The following is a 16,220-nucleotide window of genomic DNA, read 5'->3' as shown; positions in this document are numbered from 1 at the left end:
TTGGCACAGAGTGCAGGCAATTACAGCACCTGCGTGGCCTTGCCCTTATCTAGACTCATACAAGGAGTAAACCTCTCTTGTGAACACCCTTTATGAATAGCTGTTTTCTCATAAGAAAACTAAAATGCTGCAACCAAAGAGGAGCCTTTCTCCAGGGAGAAAGTCTGCCAAGGGAGAAGTCCATCCAGGGTCAATCCAATACTGCAGGAACATGGACATCTTGGCTTCTGATTTACTTGCTATCTCGGTTGGTCTTTACTCTGTCTTTTTAAAATATTAAATTTATTAAGTTATTTTTTTTCAGGCCTTTCTTACTCAGATTCAGAGAAAAACTGACTGGCTGAAGGGTGAAACTGAACTGTAAACTCTGTGTTGTATTGCAATTGGTTATAGAGTAGGTGGGTGACAATACCTCCTATTTCATTATATGGTTATAAAACCATATAATTATATGGTTATATTTATATTCATTATAAAACTTGTAGGAAATATGAGGTGATAATATACATTTTTAATTTTGTATTCGTGTATGCAAAATAAATACAAAATAAGAAATGGCTTTATTGCGAGGTTGCTTAAAGCATTTATGGCATTGTGAAAGATGGCTCAAAGTCAAAAGCATGAGGAAGAAATAAAGGAAAAGATATGTGAGGATGACACAGCTAGTGCTTTGAAAGTAAGGACAGCAACTTGAAGCCCTGCTCCTGAGAAAAGATAACCAATGTGATCCTTCCCTGAAGCCTCTCAGATATTATATAATTATTACTAAAGCATCCCTGGAAGCAGATCTCTTAAGTAAAATAAACTAATTAAAAATAACAAAAGGCAGCAGAAGTTCAAACATGATACATTTGTGTTATCTGCAGGTGTGGAGCTGTTCCTTTTCTTCTTTTTGCTATGTCGTTCTTCAAAGATTAAAAATACATATAGCTACCGACAATACAGAAAAATGAAGCTTGCCTCATTATCTATGCCTGAAGAGTTTCACAAGAATTGCTCAGGTTTAAACGTGCCCACTTTTGGAACAGAAGTTTCATCCTAGTCTTTTGTGATCATTTGTCATGGCACCTGTGGCTCCCGCCCTGCCTTTTCAGTGCTCCTTCTGCATATGACACAGACTTGGTCATTCCACAACACTGCAGAGCTTCCCTGTTCCCTTAATAAACTCTTGCGGGGTTTCAGAGGCACCGTGGGAGTTTTCAAAATGCAAAACCTCCCAAGTGCAGAAAAGCAAGGTGCTAGCTCTTCGGGAGAAAGGTGTAGTGGAGAATAAATAAGGGTGGGACAAACAGAGGGGAAGGAGTGGTGGACGAAAGAGCCTTGAAAAAAAAAGTGAGTACTTTACTTTTTGTCCCTGGTAGCACCCAATTTCTCTTTTAGGTCGCTTTTGGCTGTGCGGTTCTTAGCAGCAAAGCGATTTCCAAAAAGACCCCGTTTTCCCCTCTGTCGATGCACCATTCTCGTAGTGCTACAGTCCTCTTTGAGGCCGGGCTGCTCCCCCAGCTCCGAACGCCTGTCGGTGCTGCGTCCCCGCCGCGTCCCGCCGCTCCCGGGATAGTGGCACTCACGGGATAGCTGGGCTTGGAAGGGACCTCTGGAGATCATACGGTCCAACTCCCTGCCAAGGCTGAGTCACCCAGCGCAGGTGACCCAGGGACGCGTCCAGGTGAGTTTGGAATGTCTCCAGAGAGGGAAGACTCCGTGACCTCCCTGGGCACCTGTTCAGTGCTCTGACGCCCTCAGCATTGAGTTCTTCCTCATGTTAAGGTGGAACTTGGTGTGTTTTAGTTTATGGCCATTGTTCCTTGTCCTGTCGCTGGGCGCCACTGACACGAGTGCGACACGGGACCGCAGCGGGCACAGGGGGGTCACTGTCCCTCCTTGGGCTGCGCCCGCTGCGGGCCCGAATCTCTCGGAGGGCGGGCGCGGCGCTCTCGGCCAGACCTGCTTCACCCCTGCCGGCTCTCGGGGCGGGCTGCGGCGAGACACGGCCCCCGGGTCGGCCCCGGAGCGGTGCGGGTCTGGGTGGCGGGGGCGGGGGCGGAGCCGTGTCCCGTCCCGCCCGGTCACACGTAACCGCGCCCGGGGCGCGCAGCGCGGCGCGGGGCGGCGGCTCCTCGCGGGGCGAGGCGAGGCGAGGCGAGGCCAGGCCGGCAGTGGGTCAGCCCGTCAGCCCGCCCTCCGGCCCGCCCGGGGCGGGTTTCCTTCCGCGGCGGGGACGCGGGGGATGCGCCGCCCTCCCCTCCCGCGGCGGCGTGGGCTTTGTCGCGGCCGCCCCTCCACCGCAGGCGCCGGGCGCGTTCGGGGCCGGGGCTGTCCCGAGGCTGTCCCAGTGCCCCCAGCAGTCCCGGTGCCCCCCGCAGTCCGTTGTGCGGGGGGAGGGCACGGCCCCCGGCCGGGCTCGGCTCGAGGCACGGGGCGCAGCCGGCCCTGGGGAGCCGTGTCCTCGCTTGCTGCTGTGCCTGGGTGTCCCTTCCTCCTCCTCCTCCTGCCGCTGTTCCCTCCCGGGCCGGTGCCCGCAGGTCTGAGCGCACCTCTCCCCGCAGGAACGCGTGAGCCCGACCCGCCTGAAAAAGTGTTTAATTACCGGGACCGGAACGAGCCGCTCGGTTCCAGGCGAGCGTAGGGAAGCCCGGCGGTTCTGCTGAAGTTGTGGCTGCTCGGGACTGTGCCTGCCTGCTGATCCATCCGGGTGAGATCTCCACAAGCTGTGGGTAAGCTTATTCGGAGCGCCTGGGATGAAAGAAAGACTTTGATGTAACAGAAATAAAATATGTGTGGAAAACAGCCAGGAGATGACCGAGGACGAGGATTAGTTTAAGTGGTGTTGCCTTGGGAGTGGTGCTGAATAGATGTGTTAATTGCTATTAAACAAACAGTATCTTGATCTTAAAAGAGGTGCTGCTTTCACTGTGTCATAGAAGCATGACCGGCTTCTAACTTCTACAAGCCTTTACCCAGAGACTGAAACAACTACTTTTAGATAACATCACTCATGCTTCTAGTGCAACCACTCTTTCTTCTTGGAGCAGCTCCTGTCAGCACAGTGTGCTGTGTGGGTTTGTGGACAGGTTCTGTCTGTTTGTGTGGTTTGGTACATTTTGTCCGCCCTCTTTACACATCATAATGTGTGCCTGCTGGGACACGTAAGAAATCTTCCTGAGCGAGTATCAGCCCTTCCAACAGGAATCTAATTTTCATTGCTAGAGGAAGATCTACTGAAATATTAGACGATGTTGTGCTTTTTGCCAGCCTTGCTGTTTGTCACGAGGAGAAAACTTCCTATGCAACCCGTGGCTGCTGCCTCAGAGCTTTAATGTTAAGTTGGCCAGTGCTAGTGCTTCTTCTCCTGCTTTTCTAGCTGTATATGAATGAAACCCACTCATATTCTGCTTAGTGTATATTGTCATTGTTCTGGGCTGTGTACGTGGCTGAAGGATTCAGCAGGAGAAGGAATCAAAGCAAAAGTGAGTGGGTTTTTCCAATAGTGCTCCCTCGTAGTCAGGAGTGGTACTTTGGATCTTAGTAGATCAATTTGAGAAAAGCAGCTTTTTTTTTTTTTTTTTTTTTTTTTTTTTTTTTTTTTTTTTTCCTTGGAATTTATCCTAACAGTTGGGTAAAGTTGGTAGTTTGTATATAGGTAGTTAGATGACCTTTTGTGTTGAAGTATTCTGCAAAACTCCCTTAAGCAGGCACGCTGGCAGAATGGTAACCTGTGTTGGAAACAACCCCTGTGTGAAGACAGACCCTGTGGTAGCGTGACAGGATCAATCTGGCACAGGTCTCATAGAAGAAGATAAAAGCAGAGCATCTCAATGCTATTTTTTATACCTACTTAATGGATAAGATTCAATTAGTAGTCAAGTACTGCTGTAATAGTCCTAATGAGTTCAACAGAAGTGCCTTGCAGTCACACCTCAGCTGCTGAGGAGGTGCTCAATAATGTTCTGTAGTGGTGGTGTGTCATGATGTACCAGTGACTAAGGAGGCTGCCATGCAAGCCTTTCAAGGGCACAAGGCATAAATAGGGGCCATGAAAGGTAATTTGCCTGTATCAGCTGATAAATGGAATAAGGTAATGATGGCAGCACAGCTCACTGAATTTAAGTGGCTAGTAGATTTGCATAGAGGCAGCACAATCCATATAGATGAACCTGCTAGTAGTATCTTAAGACTAATAACTCCAAACTAAACTATTAAGTTTCTCTCTCAGTGTTGATGGCCTGGCTTGGTGCCTCAAAACTAGTGGGTGAGGATTTTGGACCTCTTCATGGTAGGTCGTGGGACCAAATAAACTTCCATCTGCACAGGAGTATGGGTGTTCAAAGTATTGCTGCAAGTGCACACCACTTGAGTGCCTATGTATTGATTTGTTTCCATACTCTAAACTTGTCACTCGGAGTTCTGTTGGTGGTTTCTCATCTCCATTATAGAGCAAATCGTATTGCTTGAAACAGTATTTACAAGAGTATAAAAGGTTCTGTTAAGAGTCTCTTTGCTGCCAGCTTTATTTAGGCATGCCATTTAGCTCATTAGCTGAAACTGTATGTTCTTTATCATTTGTCTCATGGGTAACTGCACGCAGATTTGCTTTCCAGCCCTAATTGTAGAAACACTTTCATGTGAGTGATCCTTCTATGACTAGTAGCCAGACAGTAATTCTTCTGCATCGTTGCGTACTTCAGGCTTACAAAGTGTATTTGAAATTGGAGGCTTGGCCTGAACAGCAAGGTCTTTGGGGACTGAAACAGTGAAGCAGACACACCACGTTACTATGCATGTTACTCTATTGCTAATGTTTGCTGTAAGAGTACAAACAAATCAGTGATTTTAACCTTACAACTATTCGGTGGTAGAAAAACTATGCAAGTAAATTCTATATAGTGATTGAACTTTCTATGTATCTTGAGCTGTTTAAGATTCTGCTCATGTACATAGCAGGCCTTGCTGCATACAAGAGTTGTTTATTTGAATCAGTGTCTTGGTTTCTTTCCCAAACAGTCTTTTCTTCCATCTTGTCAATATCGAATGGAAACAGCAGGTTGTTAATGCTTTGAAAGTGCATTGCAATTCGTACCTGCTAAGTATGTGGGATGTTGACAAATGATACAGGGTAATGATAGGAGTGTGTTTCTCATTGGAGACATAGCTAAAGCAATACTGTGTGGGAGTGAAAATGAATGATGAGCTTTGCTTTTTTTCTTTCCCCTCCTCCCCCCCAATGATGGCTAAGCCAGCAAAATGAGTCTAACTGTCCTGTTGTCATTGGTTTGTGTGATTCTCAGTGCTGCATTCTGTGTCCCACTGAAACTGTATCACTCAGCTTCAGAGATAGTATTACAGACTGGTAATACATTAACATACATCATTTTGACCATTCTCTGGACACTGCTAGAACTGATTCACTGAGGAAAATTATACCTGCCCCAGTAACAATAAACTGTGCTGTGTTGCCCCCACAAGTGGATAGATTCCTGTTTAAAGAAGAAAGTAGCTTCGGGGCTCGAAAGACTGTTGGAAGAACTAGCACTGTTTTGTTTTGTTTTCTGATAGAACTGAAAAGCATGCATGAACAAGAGTGCTGATTAACTGCTGCTGGAGAAGGCATTTGTATCCTGTGTCTGTGGTAGATTGCAGGTAGCTGATCCAGTCTGTTCTTCTGAGATATGCTAGAAAGGGCTTGCTTAGTCTTTGTCAAATTATTTGAAAACAGATTCTCTCTCTGCCTTTGCTGATGGAGGAAAAGGTAGGCAAACCTCTCTTTGCTTTATTGTTAGCTCTTTGGCAGTCTGTCCTTTTCTAATTTCTGCCTCAGTCTTGAATATTGCAGGATCTGCCACTGTCACAGGCTTTTTGTTCCTTACCCAGTGTTCTCACTGTCTCTTTTCTTGCTGTGTGGCTTCTTATCTTACCATAGTCGAAGAGCTCTCTGCATCTATTTAAGCTGCCTGTCCAGAACAGCAGTGTAAACAGCTTGTGGGGCCAATCAAAACCTCTGCTAGTACAGGAAAGCTAACTGTGTGAGGCCCATAATCATTAACTGACTGCAGGACCTGGTAAACCTAAGGTGTCAGGTGAACATACTAAACTGGTGACACTAAATTTGGACAGTCTCTTGTTTTCCTATTGTATTAACAGCAATAAATTGTCTATAGCAGCACAGTCTTTTGAAGCTGTTTTTAACATAGTTTCTTGACACTGCTTAAAAGCACTGTATTTAAGTAGGGCAGTGCTATATCTAGGTCTAGTTGAATCATGGAATAAGCTGAGTTGGAAGGGACCCATCAGGATCATTGAGTCCAGGTCCTGGTGCTATGCAGGATGCCCCCTGAGTCACCCCATGTGGCTGAGAGCATTGTCCAAACACTTCTTGAACTCTGTCAGGTTTCCTGCTGTGTCCACTTTTCTGAGAAGTCTGTTCCAGTGCTCAACCACCCTCTGGGTGAAAAACTTGATACCCAACCTAAATCTCCCTTGACTCAGCTTCATACTCTTTCCTCAAGTCCTGTCACTGGTCACAAGAGTGAAGAGATTGGTACTTGCCTCTCTGCTTTCCCCTATAAGAATATGGAAGACTGCAATGAGCTTTCCCTTTGGTCTCCTCTTCTTCAGGCTGAACAAACCAAATGACCTCAGTCTCCTTTCATAAAGCTTCCCTTCCAGGTATTTCAGCATCTTCATTGCTCTCCTTTGGATACTCTTTAATAGCTTAATGCCTTTTTAATATTGTGGTGCCCAAAACTGCACCCAGGACTCAAGCTGGGGCTGTTCCAGTGCAGAGGAGAGCAGAGCAGGACAATCCCCTCCCTTGCCTGGCTGGTGATGCTGTGCCTGATGCCCTCCTGGCTGCCAGGGCACTGCTGACTTGTGTTCAATTTGCCATTGACCAGGACCCACCCCCGCCCCGGTCCCTTTCTGCACTGCTACTCTCCAGCATCTCACTTCCCAGACTACACACACATCCAGGTTTGCCCTGTCCCAGATGCAGAGTTCAGCACTTGTGCTTGTTAAACTTCATACAGTTGGTAGTTGTTGTAATAGTGTTAAAAAAAAAAAAAAAAAGGCAAACCAACATCAGACTGTGATTTCAGTGTGGAAGAAGATTGGTTAAGACATCACTTAGTAACTATATTCTTCAACAGAGCTGGTAAGTAGCAGTATTGCTTGCCCAAAGGTCTAAGGCTCCCTATCTAGCATCTAGTAGAGAGCTGTAAAATAGTTATGTGTAAAAGGTTTTGTTTTCTCCCTTCTTTGAAAGACATAAATATCATTGTTTTTCTTTTGCTGTTCAAAAACAGTGGTAGGATTAGAATTAATTAGTGATCTTTTACAGTTGTGTGTTAACTTCCTTATATTGTATTATTGTGTTTCTTTAAGATAAGGTCAAATCTACAAAGTTGTCTGAGTCCCTGATTCCCCTTCAAGTTGGGGTTGCGGGACCTCAGGCAGACTCAAGAGATGATAGTACTAATCACTGATGGGTATCTGACATCTCCATGCAAATACATTCTGTTCCCCAAGGTCAGCAGCCAAAGTAACTGTCAATTAATTCTCTGGTAATACTTGAGTTAATGGATCTACATAGTTCTTTCTTCCTTTTTTTTTTTTTTTTTTTTTTTTTTTTTTTTTTTTTTTTTTTTCCATTCCTGTTGCCTTTGGAAACCTTAAGGCATAAGAGTGAAAGCCTTGTAAGGAAAAAGCAAACATTTACTGGTTATGCTTGGTGCAAAGCTTGCCTTGTTTGTGGTATAGAGTTTCAACTCCCAAGCTACCCTTAGAACATAGAAAACAGAGAAGCAAGAAAACATGGGTATTTGGTTATTTAACTGCTTTGTATGAGGAATTTTAATGCTTCTTAGTAGCCCGAGTGCTGGACTGTTGCAACAGCTTGAGCATTAAGTGTGTTCCACATAAAGAATAGTTATCTTTCTCATACCACGGTTAGTATTAAGTAATACTGAAAAGTGATGTAATTTTAAGCCATAACTTACAGCAGTATAACTGCAAGATCTCTCCTTTCATATCTTTTATTAGAGATGACTACAGAAGCAGAACAGCAGCTTCTCCATGATGCTAGAAATGGAAATGCTGAAGAAGTTAAACGGCTGTTGGATACCTTGGACAAAGGAGAAATAAGCTTTGATATCAACTGTAAAGGTTAGTAGGCTACCTCAAATGTTTGTAGTCTTGCTGTTAAAGTCACATGTAGTGAAACTGATAGTGATAGTATTATCTTGCTTTCTTTGGAGTGGTCAGTAGAGTAATAAAACCCAGTTAAACAGCTTTTACACTGTGACTTAAGGGTCTATTTGCATTGGGGAGAGATAATAAAAGAGTATGAATAGTTGCAGCGTACAGAATAATTCAGTGTAATTCATAGACACTAGAAGTGTCAACAAGACAAAGAATCAGTACCTCTTTTTGCCTGTATTCATACTTATGCCAACCTTGAAGCTTTGGAATACTAAACAGAACAGATTTTGGTGCCCGGGGATTGTTCAGGGAGGTAAATAGCTTTCATCAGAGCTGCAGGAAAGATTAGATCAGGTCAGTCATTTTTGCTCTGCTCAGTGTAAGGGTTTTTTATCTTTTTTTTTTTTTTTTTTTTTTTTTTTTTTTTTGTTTTTTTGTTTTTTTGTTTTTTTTTCTTTTTCTTTTTTTTTTTCTTTTAGGCCCGTATTTTGTTATCACAGAATAGAAGTGTTACATTTCTTGCCACTTGCAAAAATGTTTGGAACAAATGTATACTTCTTACTTCTAGCAGAATACTAGGTTACTTGGGAAAAGAAACTAAGACTCCTGTTCATCTGTGTCTGGGTCTTTGGCCATCACTGAAGTTTTGCTCATGTGCAGCTAACGTAGATGTGGCTCAGCAACTTGCTTGTTGTACATTAAAACTTCAAACTGGGACTAGATTTGCAAGCTTGCTAGAAGTTGCAGACTACCTTACTTCCTTGTTATTTTAGTAACTTTATATTTCTCTTTATTTACATGAGTGTGTTTCTGGTTGCTTCCAAGATGTGGATGTGAATTCTACTCTTTCTACCCAGGCTGGAATTCCATTGTTCAGCATTTAACTTTTTAGCAGGACTGAGAAGAAAGTGCAGCAGAGGGAGAGGGGAGGAGAGATCAACTGTGCTTCCTCTCAGTCGTAACAGAAGGGAACACCTTGCCCTAAAGGGCAGGGATTCCTGTTACCTGAACAAGCTCTATCCTTTTCCCAAGTCTCATTCTTAATCATCAGCTTACTTATTGTTTTGTTTGACTACCCAGTTGCGTTCGTGTTTTCTCAATGGTTAGTGTACTCACCTCAGAAAACAAAATTGTGAAACCCAAGCTCTTGCTACTTCATAATTAGTCCATAATTTAAAGGGGAATCAAACGTACCTTGATGAAGCTGAAGTCCTCCACTCTCACAAGTATATCCTTGGTAAATATTCATGCGTAGTGCCTAAAGAATTGGAATAAAAGTACCTTAAGATTCATGCAACAGTGCCCATAAATAAGTTCCTGAAGTCTCCTGTGCTTACAAGACATTTCAGAGTGTCTCTGATGAGTTATTACACATAATCTGAAGTCAAGAAAGTGTAAGGAAATGGTGTAATCTGCCATCTATTATATCAAGCAAATGAGTCTCTGGTCAGAAAGTCTGCAGCATAGAAGAGACTCAGGTAATGAAGTGAAAGATAGTGCTTAGCTGTTTTTCTAGTTTAGCAGTACATGCCAGCTAGTTAATACTTGCTTGCTAATGGGAGATCTAGGAAGCGAGAGGGAATGTACTTGTGATATTGTATTTAACCTAAACTAGTTCCAAATACGATTTTGTTCACTGTGAAATCTCTGGTTTTGAAGTTTCAATTCTTCAAAATGTTAGAGGACACAGAAGTGTAGTTAGTGTTATCTAGGGGAACTGCTCTAGTTGTGTGACACTTCAGAGTTAAATCTCTATTCTTCTGCAGTCACTTTTCAGAGACTGACTTGTTTCACTTCGCTCCCATAGAGTATTCCATTGGAAACAGTCTAAGACAAATTCAGGCCAAACAGCCTCTGCTGTATAACTGGCCCTGCCATCCTGCCTCCTCACTAGCCAAACCACTATGTCTTGCTGCAAGTTCTGATCTGTTGGGTACCACCAGATAGTAATCACATAACAACCTGATGATTAACTAAAGTACACACTGTAGACTGTAACTGTCTTTTTGCAACCCTTAATCTTCCTTCTCTTCCTGACAGCCTCTTGTGCTTCTGCCATTACTGTGAATAATAGATGTCTCTAGAAAGTCAGGGTGTGGGGAATGTCTTCAGTGCTGTAGCAGTTCCTTCAGGATTTGCATCTGATACAGCAGTGCACTTGGCTTGGAATAAAGTACTTCTGGAGCAGGTGGGAGGCTCTACTGGAGCTGCTGTATGCTTCCTGCAGGGTGTGCCTTGGTAGCTGTAAGTTGATGTGCCTGGATGTCAAAGCAGATCTTCAACATCTTCTCCTTGTCTTTTCAGAGGGGAGCTGCATCTGAGGCTGTGTGTGCTGTATATGTGCTGTATGTTCATAAGTGTCAAGTCTGACAACAGTGATCCAAAACATCACAATTTCAGCCAAAGTAAAGGAAGAGAAAATAAAGTCAGGCTTCCTGTACTTGCTCAGTTGTGACTGTATTCTACCAGTCAGTGCTGTAGATAAGTAGGATTTCCTTGAGGAAAATCCAGCCAAATGGTCTGAACTTCTCTTTTTGGATTCCTCAGTTCACTGGTTTGGAAAGAAAGTATCTGCGTTAAACAGTGCCAAACCCAGGTTTCATCAGAATAATCATGTTTTCTAAGGCAGTCTCTTGTTGGCTCATTCTCCTTCAATACAAGAAAATAGTGCATCTAGGAATTTGCAAAGTAAAAAAATCAGTAAATTAAGGTTCATGGTCAGTAGTGTGTTATGTCAAAATACACATTTGAATGACTGTACAGTGGCCCAGCAGCCCACAGCTGGAAAATGACTGCCTACCTTGTCTCCATTCTCTATACAAATGGTAACACTTGAGACTTAGGGTTGACTGGCATTAAGGCAAAGAGTTGTGTGTAAGAGGGAGAGGAATTATGTTTTTTGTTGGAATTACTTTATCTCTCATTTCCTATTCTTGCATTCTCCCTAGTGTAATGGTGTCATGGTTAAAATAATAAAAAAGGACAAACACTTGTGGTCACTTTGAAGAGAAGTAACACCTCAAAATCTTGAAAAATAAATGGTCAGCTAACATTAGAAATGCAAACATTCAGAGTGGATGCAGAATAAGGGCCTGTTCTTACTTTACACAGTAAGAAGTACAAATCTGGACAGATTCCTGGTTATTTTTTTTCACGACTGAATTCCTTGGCAGCAACACCATCTTGTCAGTGCTGTTAACTAGTGACTGTTCTGGGCTAATTGTATGAATTCAGTGCAGCTCAGATCTCTTTTGTAATCTTTGAATGAACCTTATTCCCTACTGGAGTGAGAGATGAGTGAAGTCCCTTTAGTATATTATCCAACATAAACAGCCCCAGAATTATCTAGGGGTCCACACACTGTTTATCTTCTGTGATACTTTGGCCCATCAGTGACATAGGGCAGGAGCTCTGTTGTAGGCCAGACTGTAATGAGGGAAAGATCTAAATCTGGGGTTGGAAACAACAGGAGTTGAGAAGAAAGAGAATCAAATTACAAAAGAATTTGTCAATAAAGGACAGAACTTTTAGCTGGAAACAGTTATAAGAAATGGGAAAATATTTCATCTCTGAACCACAGTCTAATGTTAATTTTTAATATGAAAGCAGAAAAGATGATGAACTTTCAAGATGTTTATTTTCCTTGTGCTTGTGACTTGTTTCTTCAGGGTAAACTTATGTTGTGCATGTTTCATGCCTCAGTACTTGAGGTTATATGACAGGGGAAAACTTAATGGTAGCAGTGATTTCAAAACAATTTCTACTGCCTTATTTTTATTTTTCTTCCAAGTACATAATGATAGCTTTCAGGTGACACTGTAATGCTGAGGGTCTCTTGCTTAGTGAAAACAAAGCACAAGTTGCCTTTGCTTAATAGAGTTGAGTGTTACAGTTGGAAAGTAAAGTGAGTTGTTAATTTTAGTAATCTCTAATGCTTTAATGTCTTGCTCTTAAATAAATGATTGTAGGAGAGATGTTGAATTTCATTCAGCCAGTCCTCCAGGTTATGTTTTAAATGTTCTTTAAAGCATAAATCATATTTTCCTTTGCATGGTCATTTCTGTGTCTGCCTCCTCTTTGTGCTTTATCATTCTGCAATTTGAAGCTGTAGATGATATATGAGTTTTACTGTGCATAAAGATTTCAAAGCACATCACTTAGTGAGGCTGTCTTTATTGAAACTGAGTAAAGCACAAGGCAACAAAAAAACTGATGACAAAAAGTCTCAACATTAGTTTATTCCACCTATTTAATTTTGAATCCTTTGTTTGAAAGATAGGCTGTCTTACCTCTCATTTGTGTGAAGAAAATAAAATTCTGTAAACCAAGGAGTTTTTTGATAAATGAGAAAAACATGTTTGTATATGCTGTTTTCATAATGAATAAAGAATGAAAGTAACTGAAGCTTCTTGGTAGTATTGAAAGGTGTTACATGCAAAAAAAGGTTTTATTCTCAGTCAGGCAACATGACTTTTCCCTTTCAGAAGGTTGTGGGGTTTTTTTGTTTGGGTTTTTTGGGGTTGATTTTGTTGGGTTTGTTAGTTTGTTTGGGTTTTTTTGTTTGTTTTGGGTTTGTTTTTTTTAGATTCGAATCCAGCTTTCTCAAACTGCCTCCTGCTTTAGTAATTTAAATAATATGAGTAGTATTGATACTTCCAGCCTCCTTATTCCTTTGCTACTTTGAAGAATGGCCATTCATGACAACCTTCAAGCACACAACAATATCTCTTTTGTATTGTGTGACCCAAACTTAATTTACCTGTTTTGTCTTTTAGGCAGAAGTAAGTCTAATATGGGTTGGACACCTCTTCACCTTGCTTGCTACTTTGGACATGCTGTTGTGGTAGAGGATTTGCTGAAGGTATGTTTCTATTTTCTGCTCGGTGTAAGGCTAGAAGCAGTTAGTGTTTGTTCAGATTTTTGTGACAGAAGAAAGGAGGCTTTGCAGAGAGGCAGAGGCACAGTTTATCTACATGTAGCATAGACATAACTGATTGTTATGGCCTAGTTTAGAAGGACCCCACATAGTGACTATGGAAGTGTACACAGTAGCCTACAGCCCTTACTCTGAGCAGATTTTACAATTATTGGTACTTAGCTGGTTTTCTTTTGGAGTGTAACTATCTGCATGTAGGAACTAAAGACATGCAATATATAGGTATGCACTCATGAAAGCTCGGGTTTTTTGGAGCTTAGTGGGCATCTGTATATAATAAAACAACATGTGATACTAGTAGTGCAATTACTTCAACAGTTTGATTAGTTTACTGTAGTACATAAAGTACTTAACTTTAGGCAATTTCAGTTACTGAGCTGTAGAAAAGTGTCTCAAATTCAAAAAAAGCTGCATTATCTAATTCTATATTGCGCATAGACGTATGCACAGAATTTTGTGTGAAGTAGCTTGTATGTGTTTCTTTCAAGCACAAGCTAACATAGTTTGGCTCATTATTTCTTTCTAACATCTTTGAAATAATGAACTGTGTAATGAATTTTGAAACAATGGACTTCTGTTATCAAAACTGATGTGTTTGAATTGATTTTTTTTCCTCAGGCTAGCTTCTACCAACCTTAACTATATTAGACTCTCTTTCCTATTTGAAAGATTTTGCTGGATGGCAGGAGTGTGATAAACAGGCTCAAGTGCAAAAATAATCTAAACTTGAATTTCATTAAGAATAAAAGCTGCCAGCATAATCCAGACTTTAAAGGAGGAAACAAATTTGAGAATTCTTTGAGAAATTCTTTTCTAGCCTACACATTTGCTCAGTAAATAATGCCATTTTCAATTCAAGCAGGCTACCTAAAGGTAAAGTTTTATCGCTTAATGCATTTATCAAGCACCCAACTTCAAGAGTTGGAAGAGTATATGCAACTTTGTACTTGTAGTTCCTTTGATAGGACTCTTGAAAGGGTATTACTTAAAGAACAAGGTGAGAAATAAATGAGGCTGTGCACTTCTGAAAGCTAGGCATGTGTAAGTGTGTCTGTGTACTTGTGCCAAGAGCAAGTGAAGGAGGCATTACAGAAACAGAGCTCTGGAACTAGTCAGGTTCATCAGTTCACTTTAGGCAGGCAGCAATGACCTGGCTAAATCATGGGATCTAAACATATGTGATGAAGTTAAGTATGCTCTACCCTCTCTTTGACCCTTTGAAAGGTTAGGTAGAGTGGTGTAGAAGAAATACTTAATGAAAGAAGGATAGGATTTCTTGGTTTCTTGGAAGAGTGCCTGTGCAGTGTGGCAAACACTCCTCCTTTCAGAGAAAAGGTATGGGATGGAGAAAATGTGTGACAAAAGGCCAGGAGATTTAGCAGGAGGACCTTCAAAACCCCAGACAACCCAAGCCAAACAAAAGCCAAGACAACAACAGCTCCTACCTCTTTTGTTAAACTTACTTTCCATATACTCTCTTCTTAAAAGTGTGCCTGGAAGAATGCAGAGGGTTTTTCCTTTTTGAAGCAATTGAGAGAATGTTTGCTATGAATCTTAGATCTTTATCCTTGTTTCCAGGATAATTGTGTTACAGTTCTGATCTGATTTGCCACGAGGTCTGCATTAGTGTCCTGTCTTCCCTTCCCCCCAGTGAGAGGGAATAGCCATGTAGTTCTTGTTGGATGGACATTCAGATGTCTTTTGGTCTTGCTGTTTAGGCTGGTGCAGATGTGAATGTGCTGAATGACATGGGGGACACTCCACTACATCGTGCAGCTTTCACAGGGCGTAAGGTAAAGTATGGTGGCTTTTTTATGCCTCACTTGTAGAATTATTAAGAAAGTGCTAGCAATAAGATCCCTTCAAAAAGATGTTTTTACAGTGTCTAAAAATGACTTATTGTCTGTTTTGGTACAGCGTGTTCAGAAGGATTAGGCACATTGCCTAGCTTGTATAACTCTGTCCAAAAAAAAGCCACAGAGAGAAACCACATTGTTTTAATCTTAGTAGCTTCTGGAGGAAAAAGAAATCTCTTAAATTAGGACACCCAGGCCCATTTGGTGTCTAGAAGTGCTGTTTCTTCATAGTTAATTAGAACTAAAGAGATTTTTTAGGCCTGTGTAATGTGAAAGGCCTAAAATTTTTTTTCCCTCCATGCCACCATCATTCCAAAACTAGTACTCCCTCTGTGGGTAACATCTTGGCCTTTCAGAAGGAGTCACTACTTACTGTCTTGTCAAAAGAGCCAGTTGTACAATTTTTATCTGTCAAATTCAGCATTCACACCAGGTACACCAGCTTTTCAGGGTCAGTCTGTTCAGCTCTACCTCCTGTTGGTTCCTTCAGCCTGACTGATAGGAGAGAAAAGGTTGCAGTCAGTCTCGCTCTTCAATCTCTCTAAAACATCCCTTCCTGTTTTCATAAGAAACCAGCAGTAGTGAGAAGCCGTTGGTTACAAAGCTCATCTTACAGGATGTCAGTAGCTGGGAAGCCTGATTGTGGCCTTGCAGTTACACAGACAGATAAGCAGTGTTTTTCAAATTGTTTTTCAGGAGGTGGTGATGTTACTCTTGCAGCATAATGCTGATCCTTCTATTGTTAATGGCAGTGGAGAGACTGCAAAAGAAGTTACTCATGACAAAGACATAAGGAATATGTTGGAAGGTAACTTTAATATGTCAAAGTTTGTTTTGGGGTTTTTTTTAACACCTGTGTATTGTAAAAGCTGCTTTTTTTCCTGCAAGTTGCAGAAGCTCAGTTGAATTTTGTTTTTAAGTTTGGTTACTAGAAAGAAAACAGTCATAGTTTTTGGTTCTTGTCTGCAGTACTGACAAGTGGGGTTTTTTTGTGACTCGAGAGTTAAGTATTATGAATACAAATAGCATTATTCAGGTAACTATTTCAGTTCTGCTGAGGTAGTCCTTGCTACAACTTTGAACATCACTCAAGTCAAGAGCAATGGCTTTTTGTCAACCAAATAGTTAGAGAGCAAAATTCTGAACAGTTTGCAAAGGTGTCCCAGTTATGCATCAGATTTAGGACTTGCTATTGCAATCTTAGACATTGTGTCAAAAGGCATAAAAAATAAAAA

At 41.7% G+C, this 16,220-nt stretch overlaps 1 protein-coding gene across 1 annotated transcript in view; it reads left to right on the top strand.

Moving 5' to 3' along the window:
- The first annotated feature begins 2,551 nt into the window (after positions 1 to 2,551).
- The window catches only part of OSBPL1A (oxysterol binding protein like 1A), a 75,758-nt gene continuing 62,089 nt past the window's right edge, over positions 2,552 to 16,220 (top strand). Inside the window, exons 1-5 of the mRNA XM_083869604.1 lie at positions 2,552 to 2,714; positions 8,035 to 8,157; positions 12,969 to 13,054; positions 14,848 to 14,922; positions 15,682 to 15,793. Coding sequence (XP_083725730.1) covers positions 8,037 to 8,157; positions 12,969 to 13,054; positions 14,848 to 14,922; positions 15,682 to 15,793 — 394 coding nt within the window. The 5' untranslated portion in view covers positions 2,552 to 2,714; positions 8,035 to 8,036. The remainder of the gene's footprint in view (positions 2,715 to 8,034; positions 8,158 to 12,968; positions 13,055 to 14,847; positions 14,923 to 15,681; positions 15,794 to 16,220) is intronic.

The sequence above is a fragment of the Zosterops lateralis genome (assembly GCF_965231275.1).
Source record: "Zosterops lateralis genome assembly, chromosome: 1".
In the NCBI taxonomy this organism is placed as follows: Eukaryota; Metazoa; Chordata; class Aves; order Passeriformes; family Zosteropidae; genus Zosterops; species Zosterops lateralis.
Note: the sequence above shows the minus strand (reverse complement) of the source record. Positions and strands in the feature narration are given on the sequence as shown.